At 38.1% G+C, this 15,936-nt stretch overlaps 1 protein-coding gene across 3 annotated transcripts in view; it reads left to right on the top strand.

The window, feature by feature from the left end:
• The window catches only part of CD109 (CD109 molecule), a 68,359-nt gene that overhangs the window by 17,979 nt on the left and 34,444 nt on the right, over positions 1 to 15,936 (top strand). For all 3 annotated transcript variants that reach the window (XM_039568620.1, XM_039568621.1, XM_039568622.1), the window contains 10 exons: positions 791 to 1,021; positions 1,165 to 1,290; positions 7,758 to 7,797; positions 8,292 to 8,376; positions 10,720 to 10,816; positions 11,882 to 12,017; positions 12,855 to 12,964; positions 14,655 to 14,894; positions 15,229 to 15,330; positions 15,421 to 15,483. In XM_039568620.1, the coding sequence (XP_039424554.1) occupies positions 791 to 1,021; positions 1,165 to 1,290; positions 7,758 to 7,797; positions 8,292 to 8,376; positions 10,720 to 10,816; positions 11,882 to 12,017; positions 12,855 to 12,964; positions 14,655 to 14,894; positions 15,229 to 15,330; positions 15,421 to 15,483 (1,230 nt within the window). The remainder of the gene's footprint in view (positions 1 to 790; positions 1,022 to 1,164; positions 1,291 to 7,757; positions 7,798 to 8,291; positions 8,377 to 10,719; positions 10,817 to 11,881; positions 12,018 to 12,854; positions 12,965 to 14,654; positions 14,895 to 15,228; positions 15,331 to 15,420; positions 15,484 to 15,936) is intronic.

Here is a 15,936-nt window from a genome sequence, read left to right as displayed (position 1 = left end):
TGCATGATTACTCTGATCTTAATGTGGTCTAAATTTCCTTGCCAGTGATATCTGTCTTTTCTGCCTGTACTGTAGAATCCTTCAATGTCTGTCCAAAATAAGTTAACCATATATAATTTCTGTTCCTTCATTTCTTAAGATTTTGGGAAGAATAATTATTTTACTTTCTAAATGAGTCACAGTATGTGCTGTAATTATGAACCATTAAACTGAAATGGGACAGAATCTGTGAAGTTGCTATTGAAAAACAGTACCTCACCTCATGAGATATTAATTCTGTGTTTGATTTTTCTACCCCAAAGGATATAAAGCTAAAGACTGTAAAAAAAAACAAGTGCAAAGTTCTCTTACAGTCCTGCTCATCTTGCTTACACATACCTTCTTCAGATCTTTTATTTTTGGAAAATTTATTGGCAAAAAAGTGATGAAGAAGAGTATTAGCCCGTTATATCAAACCCAGGAAATTTCTAAACAACTGAAAAGAGAGAGCACAATGTATGTATGTGTGAGACTGTGAATGGCATATGAATGCATAGATACTTGTTGAAAACCTGGAAATCTGTTGAATTAGATGGAAGTCTGTTGAAAACATGCTTCTGATAACATATTTTCAGGTAATTGTTGAAATAACGCATTAAAGTCATGGAAAAAAACCCTTTCTCTTTTTGAGAATATACATAAATTGACAAGTTTAGGTATATATTAGTTCTTTTTGTCAAATGTTTTTTAAATAACAGTATCTTCAAGAATATTTTTGATACCTAACAGAGAGTCACTATTTCTTTTTCAGCTGCCTCTGAACAGTGCTTCTGGGAATTACGAATTACTGGTGGAAGGCCATGCTGATGGCCGGCGCATCTTCTCTAACCGGACCAGCTTGATGTACATGTCAAAGAGCACCTCTGTATTCATCCAGACTGATAAATCTATGTATAAACCAGGACAAGATGTGCTCTTCCGGATTGTCACTGTCTACCCTGATCTTAAACCTTACAAGGTGTCTCTGAATATATATATCCGAGTAAGTGTCCACAGGAACATAGTGACATGTTGGAATGTGTCATATGTTCCAAATTTGTGAAAAACACAGATCATATGTATTGCTACCTAAATCTTGCTAGCAAGGCAACTCATATTTAACATGCAGCTTGACTTTTCTCCTAGGATCCTCGGAGGAAATTGATTCAGCAGTGGTTGATGGAGGAGGGTGATTTGGGTGTAGTTTCCAAAAAATTTCAGTTGTCAATGAACCCTCCACTAGGAGACTGGTCCATAGAGGTTGAAGTGAACGTGAGTATTAACATTGCCAAATCACAGAGAGATTTATTTCTTCTGCTAGATGTGTATAAAATTGTGCTTACGTTGCTGAAGAGAGTTGTAAACATGGCTCATGAGATGACCAAATCCTTCCCTCATGTCAAATATTGTGCAAGATACTATGCAAAGATAATATGCAAACCTCACAAGATTGTCAGTAGTATATGGTTTTGTAGAGAAGGATACAAAAACCCGCATACATACTTTATCCTAAGGTCTGTGTTTTGATTCCAGAATAAAAATGTTATTAAAATAGTGAGGGGTTGTAATACTAATATAAAAGAAAGATCTCATGGAGTATAGTTTTTTTTCTTTTTAAGTGAAATGCTCTTACATTTATTTTGAAAGCAAATAAACAGAAATTTGCTGTGCCAGCTGTGCAGCCAGTCAAGTGTCTCAAGGGTTGAAGAACAAGACTATTTACTGATCTTTAGGGGTGTTTCAGTGATTCACAATGACTGATGAGTTACTGAGGAAAAAATAACTTTGTAAAACAGAAGGGGTGACTAGTAATACAGAACTGTTGCGAAACAAAACTGGAAGAGTCTGTGTTGGACGTTGCTATTGGCAGTAGTTCTCTCAGGCCAATCCTTCAAGCTGTGGAAGGATACACCATGGAACATGTTTCAAAAATAGCTGGAGGTTTAGCTGCTCAAAACTCTGTGTGTCAGGTTTATTCAGCCTGCTTTTAAATACCTATAATTTGGGAACTGCATTTCCTATTTGGCTTGCAGCGGCTGTTCAGAGACATTTAGCAAGTATAAACAGGACTGCTTAATGTTACATAATGAGGGAGATGATGGGTAGAAAGGAGAAAAACTCATGTGATCATGTATTACTTGGGAGTAATATTTAACAGTACCGGTTATGTGTTTGATAGATTTCTGTAGGCTTAGGTTTGTGAGGGTGGTGCTCAAGTGAGTGTCAGAACTGGATTTTTCAAATACGTTGTCATGTGGGTGTGGAGTTGTTGCTGTTGTCTGTGATGGGAAAAATGTATTAAGTTGTTCCTGCGCTCCTCCCTGTGCTCTGCCACTCCTTCCCATCCCCTGACTGCTGTTCAGCAGCCTCTCAGTCACGCTGAAGCAGCTGCCATCAGGCTGAGATCTAAAGTGCAGTGGGGAAGTGACCCAAATTGAAAAGCATCTGTGTTTTTCTTTGCCTAGATCAGACCAGTTCACTGATCCAGCTGTCAAGCCATCCCCACTCACAGCTATTGTAGGTGCTTTTCAGAAGTTGGGGAAGTGTGGCTCAGACAGGGAAACAAAGGTTGGTGACAGTGGTGGGCTCCTTCAACAGCTCACTTGCCAAGCAAAAAAGTGGGATATGCTGCTTGGGCTTTCTGCAAAGGCTTGAGTAATGGTGAAATTAGGAGATAATTGATGAAGGAACAGTGGCAGCTGTTTTCAGTATCTGAATGAGTGCCACTCCCTCCTGAAACAAAACCAAAAAGAAAAACAAATTGGAGAGTTGAAAGAAAAATGCCTTGTAAATTCATCTGTGCTAATGAAACAGCTGTGAGACAAGTGAAGGGAACCTTAATAGACTGTAGTTGATGGTATTCTAAATTTTAGCTATGCTACAGAAGGTTAATGATCCTGGAAAATATATGTCAGAGTGGGAATGTTTCTCCAGTCACGAGTAACAAGGAGAAAGTAAATAGGGAACGTTTTGTTCCTGTCTATTTCAACACAGAGCTAAAGGGCATCAGGTAAAGGAGGTAAAGAGTGATTTCAAAATGACTAAAACATCATAACTGAACTGCAGAACACAGCACTAGCAGTTATTGTGAATACTGAAAATTCAGGTGGGATCAAAAAGTGCCTGGACAAATTCACAGTACTCTCCATCGAGAACTGATAGCTAAAAAGGCCTTAGGTGTCAGCTCAAGACACAGGGTCACTCCTGGCTACTGTGGTTGATGCAGTTCTCTAGGTGCTCTCTAACGCTTCATGATTGCCTTTTTGGGAGATGCATTCTAACAGTGCAGATTTCTGGAGTAGCTGAATACAAAGGAACCAAACCTGGGATAAAAGGAGATCAGGCTAAATGGTTCCTTTTGACATTTAAACTCTTTAAAATCAAAATAGAGGACAAAAAGAAGAGTATATTTTATTCTAAAAAAGTTTTAGACCTTGGTGTCCAGACAAACGTGGCTATTTTACAGTGCTTATCCTCTGGGAATGGAACAGCAACCCCAAGTCCCGCACAGAAATACTTATGTTTACTTTCAGGCCCTTTTTTGTTTACACCTGCTCCGCTTTAATTGTCAAATTCCATGTTGAATATAATGACAAAGCATTATGCATTATTTCTATAGCATGTGCCTACACAGCATCTTCATTGGATAAGGATATCATATGCAAGATACGTTAAATGACTATTGCAATATTCACACTATTACATTAAGGCTGCCTAGTGTATTGTCTCACAGACCTATTTTTCTGATACTGTGTCAGCCATTGGATTAATGAGACCTGCAAGACACTTTTCAGAATAAAAGAAAATAACTTTTCTAATGGGAAACTCTACTTTATTCTCTTGATTGCAAGGGAGTTTATGCAGTGAAATACAAGATCATATGGGATGGGATTCAGTTTGAACATTAAGCTGTGTAGGTGTCTCTATGTTGGTGATACAGTGGAGATTTAGTTGGTGTTCAGTGAAAGCTAGTGAGTGAGTAGATGACTCCTGGTGGATATTCCTAGCTGTTACCTGGATATTCCTTTCTCTTCTGCAGCAGTTCTGTTTTTCAAGGGGACGTACAGGTTTTATTGTGTCACATATAAAATTGCATAGATTCACCAATCTCTTCGTGGTAACAGAGGTCACTGACAACTTAGATTTACTGCTAAGGAAGACTTAGTGTATGACTGGGATTTTTAATAGGTATGTCTACCTATCCTTAACTAGTACTGCCAGCTCTGGCTCTGCTTGGTATCCAGCACAGCTTATGGATCTGTTCAGGCTTTAGGAACATCTTCATATGGCAAACCCAGACTGATCTCTGCATGACTTAGCTATCCTGATGCCATGACCTGAACTTTCTACTTAAATAGCCAGGCTTTCTTTCTCAGATTTCCCTCTTGTCTTTAAAGAGTTGTTAAATGATGAAATAAAATTTCCCTTCTTGTGATTACAGATCAGTTTTCAAGTGTACTGAGTTTTGATTTTTGGAAGTGCTGCCTCTGAATCCTGTTTTAAATCAGGTTTTGGCTGCTTGCTGCTGTTAAACATCCTGTAGTATTTTTTAATAAAAGTTCAGGTGTAAGTACAGCTGTTCCAGGAAAACTCAAGACAGAGTAATTAAAGTCTGGTTTCCAAGTCTCTACCTTGTATTTTAGTTGGATATCTTATATTTCCTGTTGCCGAAAGACTTCTAGTTGCTGAGTTTTAGTAGCATACACCTCCAACCAGAAGTTGTTTCTAGTTAAACAGCATTTTGTAATCTATTTTATGGAAGTTGTTATGTATAAATTTATTATCAAATATTGAAGAGTAGTAATGGTTCAGGTGCAACAAGGGCTTTCCAAAATATTTTTAAGAGTATTACTTTTTTTTTTTTAAAGCTTCAGCTATAAAGCAACTTTCAGAATCAACCGGGAATGTTTATATACTTTACATATTGAAGTTTTTAGCTTTTGAGGTTTAATATATATTGCAGTGTATCCACAGTGAATTCTGTCATGTTTTACTGCTAGGTCAGTTATGGATTTCACATTTGATGCATTAAGTTTAATGTTGTATATATAATTGCTTAAAAATGTGTCACACTTCTTCAAAATCAGACTGTACATAAAACTTTTGGCATTGGCTGACTATTCAGTAGTTTGCAAATGTGCACAGATATTCAGTCAGGATCTGCTAGTGTAAATAGTGGTGAAACTGGTGGGACTCTGTTTAGTTTCTGGAGACTGTGCTATTGAGTTTGAACAGAATTTAATTTTGGAGTTTGTTTCCTGCATGCAAAAACAAAGCATGGAAGTGATCATGAAGTGCTTCTGTTAGTCCTGTGTAGACAAAAATCTGTTTTATTTAGCTGCAAAGCTAAGGCGGAAGAGTGCTCCTGACAGGGTCTGTGAGACAATGAGGTAGCCCCAGGAATGCAGCCGGTGCCAGCACTGCGCTTTTCCAGGGCAAAACCCTGGACCACACCCAGAGTCTTTCCCCATGCTCTAACAGCGATGCATGTCAATGTCAGAAAGAAATAAGAAAGTGGACCCAGATCCGATTCATTCCAGGGACTTTCAATTGCCAAAGAAGAGAAATCTGTGGGGAACAATTCCTGTGACCTCACTTTTGTTGGATCAGACTTAATGAATTAAAGCAGGGCGGTTCATCACAGCAGAGCAGAATCTAGACTGTAGTTGTTAGGGATTCTTGGATGTCAGGATCCACAGCGTCTAAGGCTCTCCTGCAGAAAAGCTCATCCTTATCATCCCAGAACGCTTCTGTGGATCTCTTTTTTGGCACTTTTTTCTTACTGTGGGCGATGGACACAGAATGCAATAGGTGTTCTGCAGTTTAAGAAATGATGATTTAGGGCAAAATGTTAGTCTAGAAGGGCGAGTGTACTTAAGAAGCAGGAGAAGGCATGGAAGACAAAACCTGTACTAGAAAAAAGCAGCTCTGGAAAAAAAATGGAATAGGCATGGTATTGTTTTCCTATCTTAAAGAAAACTCCTAAAAATCTCTCTGGGGTTGTGCATATATAACTAACTGACTGCTTGTCTGAAAAGCCACTGTTCCTGGAAACTGGTTTAACAACTTCCATTTCAGTATATTTGAACAATGTTTGCCAGAGAGACAGCCTTGCCCCAATGAATTAAAATGATAGAGTGGTTGAAGTGCTGTTACTTGTCCTACTTCAGACCAGCTTGGCTGAAAAGTGTGTTAGTGGGAGATCTGGCTTGGTATTCAAATCATCAAGATGACCAAGTAGGGTCTTTGCCTTTCCCTGAACCATGAAGCATGGCTTCATTTCTGTCACAAAGCTTGTCATTTTAGAGAAGATGCAGCCAGGAGTGCTAGTCTCACTGTAATCTCTTGTTTTCTACTACTTAACAGTTCTTGGTTTTTAATTGTAGGTTTTGTTGGGGTTTTTTTTACTTCTAAGATAATGTGAAACAAAATTTTATTTTCAAGGGAGATGCTTTTCTACCATGCTATCTGGGGTAACATTTTGTTCAGGGTTTGCTTTATGGCAAGGGTCACATACATACTTAATACTGGAAATAAAAGCTGTACAGAGAGCAAGATGTGAGATGAATTCACTACAGGTCATTTTCCTAAGATACATGTTCCTGAGGTTACCTGATAGTAATCTGACTGTGGGCTGATATATGCATGTCAACGCTGTAGCATTTTGTGTTGCACGTATTATGATTTACACAAATGTTGTGAAAATAGCTGGTTCTGCATGTATATTTTCAAACCTAGGAATGTAAATATGGCAGTCATTTTGGTGATCAGTGACTTAATAATGAAATTGGCAGCAGTCTGATTTTTACTTTGACAGGAGTATTTTGCTAGGAAATGTGTAAATATAGATGTATAAAGGGCTTGGTCTGTGATGCTTAACTTGCAAAGTTGTTGATCAGGTAACCAAAGTTTATAGTTGTTTCTAGCTTAGGTCCTGATCCTAGGGTTTTTTACCACAGGAGTTCTCAGTTTATCTTCTCTTGCCACAAACAGTCATTCCTATCTGATACATCTTGATGTACCCTGACAATTGGTTATCCATATTCATTCTTCTTTTCCCTCTTCAAGAAAATCAGGAAATAAGTGAAAAAATTAGAAAAATAGGAAAATAGAACACAAGTAACAGCACATTCTATAGGGTTTTTTATTTCTTTCCTTGATTTTAAGTAATAAATAGCTGAGACAAGAAGATACAACACAGGAGTATCTGCTGAAGTAAGTATGACTGTTTGCAGCCCCCTTTTGAGTAAATGTAGAATCATAAGATTATATGTGCTTTTGAAGTAGTCTAGTCCACTAGATAGACACTGTAGTAGCCTCTTGTTTGTAGAAGTTAATTTAAGATACACTAACAAAGGTACTGCTGGTATGTCAGTCGGTTTATCATGATGACTGTGACTACTTATGCTAGGTGGTTTTATGCTAGCTAGCTCAGGTATTCAGTTTTTTTAAATACAGAAACCAGGCATATGTAGATGTCTGCAGACTGGAAGCTGCGCAAGCTGTTCATTAGATACACTTACACTGCTTCACATGAGCTTCTGCGTCCTTCTGTTTTGCAAATGTATACTACTGGTCTCTACAGGAGCTGATAGTGATTGAGACATGATTTAAAATCACACCATGTGAGAAATTGTAGTTTAACTTGAATATGGGTGGGATTTGGCCAAGAAGGTATGTTAAATTTACTAATTTAACCACAATTGTATGTATTTTCTCATATGAATTTTTTTCGATAGGGTCAAGTTCATTATCAAAGATTTAAAGTGATGGAATATGGTAAGTGTTATTTAAGGGCATTTAGTAGTGATCAGAATCAGTAGTGATCCTCCATTAATTTATACTAGCTTCCCTTGGCTGGCATGAACATTTTAAATACTCACAAAAACTTTTAATTTCCAAATCTTTGGCTTCTCTGAGACTGACAAAAAATACCTTCTTATCAGCTGCCCTGTTTATCTCTGGTAGTTTTAATGATCTCAGAATATCTGTATAGTATGTGGTTTTGAAGCTTGCTGATGATTCTGTCAAAGCTGAATAAGCTAAATGTTTTATATTTCAGACTTACAAGCTTATGTGCAGGCTGCTTTTATGATGCTTTGTTCTCCTTTCAACAAAAAGTCGTAGTCTGGGGATTGGGTTAAAAACGCATCTTACCTTATATTAGGAAACTTAGGAAACTAGAAGTCTTTATCAAATTACATGTTCTACCCTTATTACTTAAAAAAAAAATCCTTCTGTGAATTTAATCCTTTCTGTAATTTTTTTTTTAGTTTTACCAAAATTTGATGTCATGATAACAACACCCTTATACTACTCTTTGAGAGATGAAGATGTAACTGGTGTTGTCTCTGCAAGGTAAGTAAATCACTGATACTGTTGTCACCCTCACTCTTAAGAAACTTACTGCGGGTCTCTAAGTGTCAAAGTAAAACTTATATTTAGAATGCTAACAGAGCCCCATCTATTCAGAATTAGTTGGTTAGTATCCAACAAAATCCAACTGGATTTTGTTGTAACAAGGTTCAGTAGATCTTCAGATTTCTAGTAAGTTCTTTTGGTCTGGTAAGCACTTCTTGAGTATAGCTATACATTTTCAGCTACCTTATTTGAAAATCTTAAGTTTTTTGCTTGTAATATGTATTTTGATACTTTTTGCTTGTTCTTATAGTTCTTTTATGGTACTTTCTAATTTACCACATTCAGGTCTGTAGGTAGAGTAGCTATATTTTATTAGACTACTTGGAAGATTAGGCAAACTTCTGTGAACATCCTTCTTGTTCTAATAAATCAACATTGTGGATTTTGAGTATGGGTTTCTCCTATCAAAATACCTGTACCTGTAAATGGGTAAAGAATTAAAAGCTCTTGAGAAATTCAGAAGAGGCTTCAGTGTAGACTCTTGTGTAAACAATATTTTATTTTTCAGCTGAGCAAATATCTACACAAAAATTTACCATGCATTAATCTCAAAGAGAAATTAGTTTTATTTTTGAAGATGAGAGTCAGGTAGACCTACTTGATATATCTATCCAAGACCAACATAAAGGGTCTTTTGTGGGTTATCTAATGCCTAAAAATACATACCTTCTGAAGAAGCACCCCATTTATAAGTGAAATGCAGAAATGATTGTGTAGCAAGCTATTTAAATTAAATGTTTGAACTTTTAGAAAACACTTTGTTTTGTAGAATCCATGCAACCTGATATTATAAACTATCAAGGCTAGGTTGGATGGGGCCCTGAGCAGCCTGATCTAATGGGTGGCATCCCTGTCCACGGCAAGGACCTTTAAGATCCCTTTCATCTCAAACCATTCTATGATTCTGTGAATCTCCTAAGGGGGAATTTTAAAAAACCGTTTCCCTTGCCTTTTTTTTCCCCCATTCTGCTTTGCTTTTGGAATCCACTATATGCCAGGTAATATTTGGTTTCTTAAGTTGTTCCACAGGATCCTTCCACAGGATACTTGACTCTTTCATTTGGTATACTCATAAAGTATTTGAAAGTGTACCTGGCTGCTGCAATAAATTCATACTTAGACAGCAGTGAATCACCTGAGATTGAATCCCAGCAGTGACAAAGTTTTCCTGATTCATCGTAATTATTCATAGAGAATGACTTCATTCCTGGTGACTGTTTTTATAGACATAACGCTTATTTATACCAAGAGTTTTTACTCTCCTTACACTTGTAGATGTCATAAAACCCTTTTTCTTCTCTGGAGTATTACTAGATTAAGTTAAGTACAGGGATGCCGCCCAATGGCAGTATCATTTCAAGGTTAATGGAAACTTATGACTATAATTAGGTCTGATTAGAAAGACTGAGTTCAAATACAATACAGTGTTATCAGAGTTATTCCTGTAACTATGCTGTTTGATTTTTCTTTCTGTCTGCTTTTCAGCTTTGATATTACTTAAGTGGCTGCATAATGATTTAAAGTACTTTAAAGTTATCACACCTGCATATATTACTGCTGAGGACTGGAATGATTTTAGGTGTCCTGTCTGTCCCTATGTCATTCCTCTCTGCCCTCACTTCTCTGTTGCAATGTGAAAATGTCATGGTTTCTCTTAAGTATGACTTGGAAACATTTATATAAAATTTTTATTTCATTGCTGCTCAGTGACTGCAGGTTGCTACTGTCATCCTAAGAAGGGAGTAAGTTACAGTTTTCAGATTTGCCCCAGCTGGACATTGTTTGCAATAATTTCTTGAGACTGTGACTACTAAATAATTAGTAATAATTATTAACAAATATCTGGAAATATCTCATTTCGTGTTAGCAGTATCTGGTAAACAAAATACTTACACTTCCCACATCCCATTTTAACTCTACTGCATATTAGTTACGATGCTACATCAGTGTTCTATTCAATAACTTGCTTCCAGCTTTTAGCTTAGGATAGTTAACTTTTGTACATTGTACAGCCTATAATAATTTTAATAGGTTTGTACAGCTTGTGTGCAGGAAAGAGAAGCACTGTGTATCTTCTCCAGGTTTTGGGCTTCCATCTTTAGTGTTGATAAACTGGTCTCAGTGTTGCAAACTCCATGTTTCAAAGGAAAAATGTGTTCTAGCCATTTTTTGAGGCCAGAGATTAGTATTTTAGTAGGATCTTTTGCCTTGAGAGCTCTTCAGGAGCCCAGGCCCTGGAGGGTGGTGCAGTGTTGTTTGACTTTGCCTGTTGTGTTTCAGGTACACGTATGGAAAGCCAGTAAAGGGAACTGTAACAGTCACTTGCCTTTCTGTCTCTTACTGGACAAACAAGAGAAATATAACAACAACAATGGAGGTGAGTCATCTCTTAGCAGTTTGTTTAAGTGTATGTCCTGTTGTGGTTTAAGTGACACCTGGGACCATTCCTGAGTGCCAAGTTCAGCTGGCATGGTCTGTGGAGTGACTTGCATGGAGAGTGTTAAACTCTCTCTAGTTTCCAGCCTAAAGCATGTACATTCAGACTGCTTGTTGAGAATGATTCTTGGCACCTGTGCTCCCTTTGCCTGTGCCTAGAAGTTATTTTGGAGAGTACCAGTTGACCCTGGTAAAAAAATTTTCCAGGAGCCACATAGGTGCTGGAGGACTCATACTAAGGATTGCTCCCTGGCCGTGTGCCACCGCACACTGAGCTCTGTGTCACAAGGCCAGAGGAGAACACTCCCAAGTGTCTAGGTGGAGCTCTAGCATGGTAGAAACCAAAGCATTTTGCCTACTAATTGCCAGCAATTACATTTGAGCTGCTGCAGTAATTGTAACCTGAAGTGTGAAATTTAAAACGACATACAGTTTCAATCTGAGCACTTAAAAGAGGTGATAGATTAATTGCATTCTTTTTGAAAAGTCAGACATTTTACTTTTGAGATGTGGACTGTGTTTAAAAAAGGTTAAAGTTTTGCTACATGAGATAACTGTAATTTTCTGTTTGCTGACTTTAGCCGTTGTCTGACTTCCGTCATTGCCTTCAGCAGCACTTAGTCTACAGAAACTCTGAGCTCAGATGCTGAATAGGGTGTACCCCTCTTCTCAGGCAGGAACTTGTTCGTTGAATTTTTCTCTAAAGCTTAGGTACCATGGCGCTAGCCATGTAGAAATGGATAATTCTAGAAATTAGGAAAAAAAAATTAACTTTTTCCATAAAGTATTGTTGCCTCTGAAGAAGTAGTGAACTTCTACTGGATTCAATAAAAATGGTTGCTGACAGCAAAAAAATAAAGGGTCAGCATTCATAGTTTTCTGGTGTTGACACTCCAAAATTTGTATATGGAGAGAGCTACAGGGCTTAACCAGAAATAAGCTATTGTAGACAGAAGGGTGCCCCTTGGCTTTTCTGGCTCAACAATTATTTTTTCCAACATTGCAGATAAATGGATCTGTGAATGTAACCTGTAACAAGCTTATGTTGCAAAACTTGAATGCTGAGCAGTCGTGGCACCAAGGTGACAGCGATTACATAGAGCCGATAGAAATGATCGCAGTGGTGACTGAGTCACTCACAGGTATGTGGCTGTGTGAGGTCTGCTGAGGGAAATCCAGAGTAGGTGGGGCTGGAAGGCCTTACTGCTGTGTGGAAGAGCTTGGAGCACTAGAAAAGTATCACGTACTGATGTCAGCACAAACCATCCACATGCAGATATATTATCTGAGCATTGCTTGCCTAGAAATTAAATAGTTTAACCAGCTGTTAACTCAGTTGAATAGAGTTCTATGCTAAATGATTGATTAAATAGCCAAGAAATACGTTCTGATGAGAGCTTAAAGTCAGTAACTGATCCTTTTTGATGAGAAGAGCAGGCATAAAGAATTGCTAGCATTAGCCTGAATTTTACAAATTTAGGTTTAATCACAAACTTGCCTGACTTTGGGTATTTGTAAGCCACATTAGTAGAAAGAGTTCCCTGGTCCTATGTTGTCCACAGTCTAACCCCTTCTAGATGGACTGATTTGCAAACTGAGGGGCTTTTGTGAGTTCATGTTCCACTGCACCTTGCACATTAGAAAAAAAAAACCCGTATACAAAATTTCTGCCTGTCCCTGAAACTAGATTTCATTACAGACTTTCTGTAGAAACTCTGGCAAGGTGCAGCTGGCTGATTTGGGATTTAGTAAGTTCCTTCCTTGTGTCATTCTGACATAGCCTTATAGTTCTAGCAGGCAGTACCAGAACATATACCACCTTTGTACTGATGTTCAGCTAGAAGGATGAAGAATGATAGGAGTGGAAATGGGGAAACATAGGATAGAATTATTTCAAACTCGGGGAATAAATTGTATTGCTGCTAAAGTAATATATGTGTTAAATGCATGTTATCTAAACACATACAATTATTCTACAGGAATCTCCCAAAATTCAAGTACCATCATATTTCCAAAGCAAAGTGACTATTTTATTGAATTTCTAGACTACTCCAGAGTTATAAAGCCTTCTCTGAACTTCATAGCTACTGTAAGTTCTCTTGTTTATCATCTCGATTATCATCTGTGGATAAGAAAATGTGACTTCTCCTCTATGCTTATATGGCAAGGTTTGCCTTGGATTTTTAAGTGTAATTTACAGATTGGTTTTCAAATTCCTTCTTTTTTTCACAATACATATCAGCAAATAGTAAATTTGGAGGCATTTGCTCTAGAAAAGGGTAAAGTGGCAAGGAATGCTGTAGTCTTGGCAGGATATATGTGAGTATAGTTTCTCAGCATTCTCATGGAAGAGAAATCTTCCCTAGCTGGTTCTTTTCCATTAGGTGACTGTGCTTTGAAACAGCAGATTAGTTATTGTGTTCCAAACCTTTTTATGTCTAACTCTGTGTATGTTTATATATACACACAGAGACACACAAATATATACTTTATATAGTGCATTTATCTACTTCAGCAGCTTTTACATAATTCAGTTAAAACTTGTCAAACCACATTGCTCTCAAGTGAAGGTGTTCTTTCTGCTTCCTGTCCCTTTTCATGCCAGCTGCAGTCCACTCATAGAAGTATTTCGTGTTCTTCATTCTGTCCCTCATCTGCATTCAATATTTGTACATTTTGCAGAGGTTGCAGATTGTATCACTGCATTTTGCTTGAAAATCCATTTTACAATTCTTGAGCTTTTACTGTATGGAAGTGAGACCTAAATAGCAGTGATTTAGGCTGAATATACTCTTCCAGAGTAGATTCAAGAGTAGGCTCAAGGTGTAGCTTTATGCTCACCTGATCATTTGGGCTTTTGGGTTTTGTGCTTTTCATTTTCCTTGACAGTATCCCAGTTTGAATCCACCTGTTTTTTTCTCCTCTTCCAAAGATTACTTGAGTGAGAGACAGCTGAGGCATCTGGCAATTCTTGCAGCTGGCAGACAGGAAAGTATCAGTTATGCTCCCAAAGAAGTGTGAATGAGCAGCTGCTGCTGTTACTGATAAGTGGAGACCTGCATATGGTCTTCAGAGAGAGAATAGGAAAATCATGGCTGAGGAGGAGAGGTAGTGCAGTGACATCTATGGACTGAAAAGGGAAACATCAGTGCCTTTAAATGTAAAAGTTGATTTTTTTGGTGGTGTATAGTTCAGAATAAGAATGATTTTATTGGATGAAAATCTGCTTGAATGTGGGCATAAAGGTTGTAAGTTGCAGTACTGATTGATATATGATGAAGAGGTTGCACACTGTTGATTTTTGGCCTGGTTTCAGTCTTCAACTCATTTGATGAATTCATAAACACATCTGACTCAGCACCAGCTCTGCTCATCTGACTCCTTTTCCCACATGATGTAAATGTTAGGTTGCCCTTTCTTGTGGTGGTGATAAAGTTATGTATTCAGACTGTAGGTGGGATATGTATAATTTACCTGAGACACAAACATTTTGAACTACAAGAGTAATTGGGAGAGCTGAAGTGCGTCACGTCTCCTTTCAGTTCCATCTTACTCTTTTTTTATTCCCTGGGGTTATGAATAATTTTGTTCTTGCCTGACTTGCCTACTTGGAGTGTTTATAGGGAGCAAAAATAAAGCTATTGATGTGTGAGAAGTCTGAGGATACCTTATTTTTCTTGATATAATGTGAGTGCAAATATATTGTTATATGCTATGTGTTGTGCATTTTAGCTTTACCCTTTTTCGATGGGTTTGATAAGTGTTTTCTTTTTGTTTAGCTAAAGGTGTCACGTTCTGATAGCAACCAGCTGACAGCTGATGAGAGGCAGAATCTTGTAACAATCACTGCTCAACAGTCAGACCTGCTTTTCCATCACTCTTCACTTTCTCATCTGGAAAATGAGGCAACAGAGGAGAGAAATCTGACAGTCCATGTCCTGAACTACACAGTCCCAGAAAATGGAGTAATTGATGTTGAGTTTCCAATCCTGTCTGATACAAAAACTCTGAGAGTTCAGGTAATGCTTTGTAACATGATGCTTTGGAGTGTTGCCACACTAAATTGCGTGAGCCAGGATCAGTGATATGCTGTCCTGGTATCTGCAATAGCTGACATGTCACCTATTGTTATTTTTGTTACTTCATATTTTATATATGTTACAGCTGGAAAGAGACTGATGGATCTTGTCAAATGGGAACTAAGATATCAAAAGAGAAAAACCCAGACACCCAAAGCAAGCATAAAGTGGTCTTTTACTATGGGTGCCGTGCTCTTGTAAACAGTACAACATACATGAACACCACGGATTTTGCTGTTTTGTTAAGAGGTTTTTTTTTTGCACTGTCTCACAGGCAGAGTTCCTCAGCAGTAAGACTGACATAGGTGTTTATGATGTGTTCAGTTCCCCCAGTCAGACTTATCTCCAGGTTAAAACAAAGAGCCAGGATATAAAGGTACAGTCTGAGACAAAACTTGCCATGATAAAAACGAAGTTACTCATTGGTTTTCCATACTCATCCATATGAATCATGTGCTTTTCCTAGGCTGGGAAGCCTTTTGAGCTGAGTATTGCAAGCAACAAGCCAGTTAGAGAGTACCACTATCTGGTAAGTTACTGGTTTTACCTATGGGGACAATCCAAGGTGACTTTTACCAACTTGAGAAATACTCCAGTGAGTGGAATGTGATTAAACATTAGAGAGATTCAGCATTTTTTAATTGTCCTTTGTGAAAGAGGAGGCTCAAAAAACTTCCTTTCCACTAGGATGGTACTTTATGAAAGAGAGCTCTATTTTTCTACCTAGGAGGAATGCCCCTGGCACTGTAAGGAGGTGCTTCTGGAAAAAGTGCTTCTCTGATCTGGGTGTTGGGTTATTTCTGCTTGCAGATGTGAGATAAGGCACAACTGTGAGAACAATGCTGTTTCTGACTGTGCAGAGCACCTGCAGTGGGAGAAGGGACTACGATGTCCCAGGAGCAGCCCAAACTGTGGCTTTGTCAGCAGATCCTGCAGATGCAGGTGGAAGCAGGGGCCTGGTGGAGCCCGTATGCAGATTTGG

The sequence above is a fragment of the Corvus cornix genome, chromosome 3 (genome assembly GCF_000738735.6).
Source record: "Corvus cornix cornix isolate S_Up_H32 chromosome 3, ASM73873v5, whole genome shotgun sequence".
NCBI classification, from domain to species: Eukaryota; Metazoa; Chordata; class Aves; order Passeriformes; family Corvidae; genus Corvus; species Corvus cornix.
The sequence above is the reverse complement of the archived record's forward strand: the minus strand, read 5'-3'. Positions and strand labels throughout refer to the sequence as shown.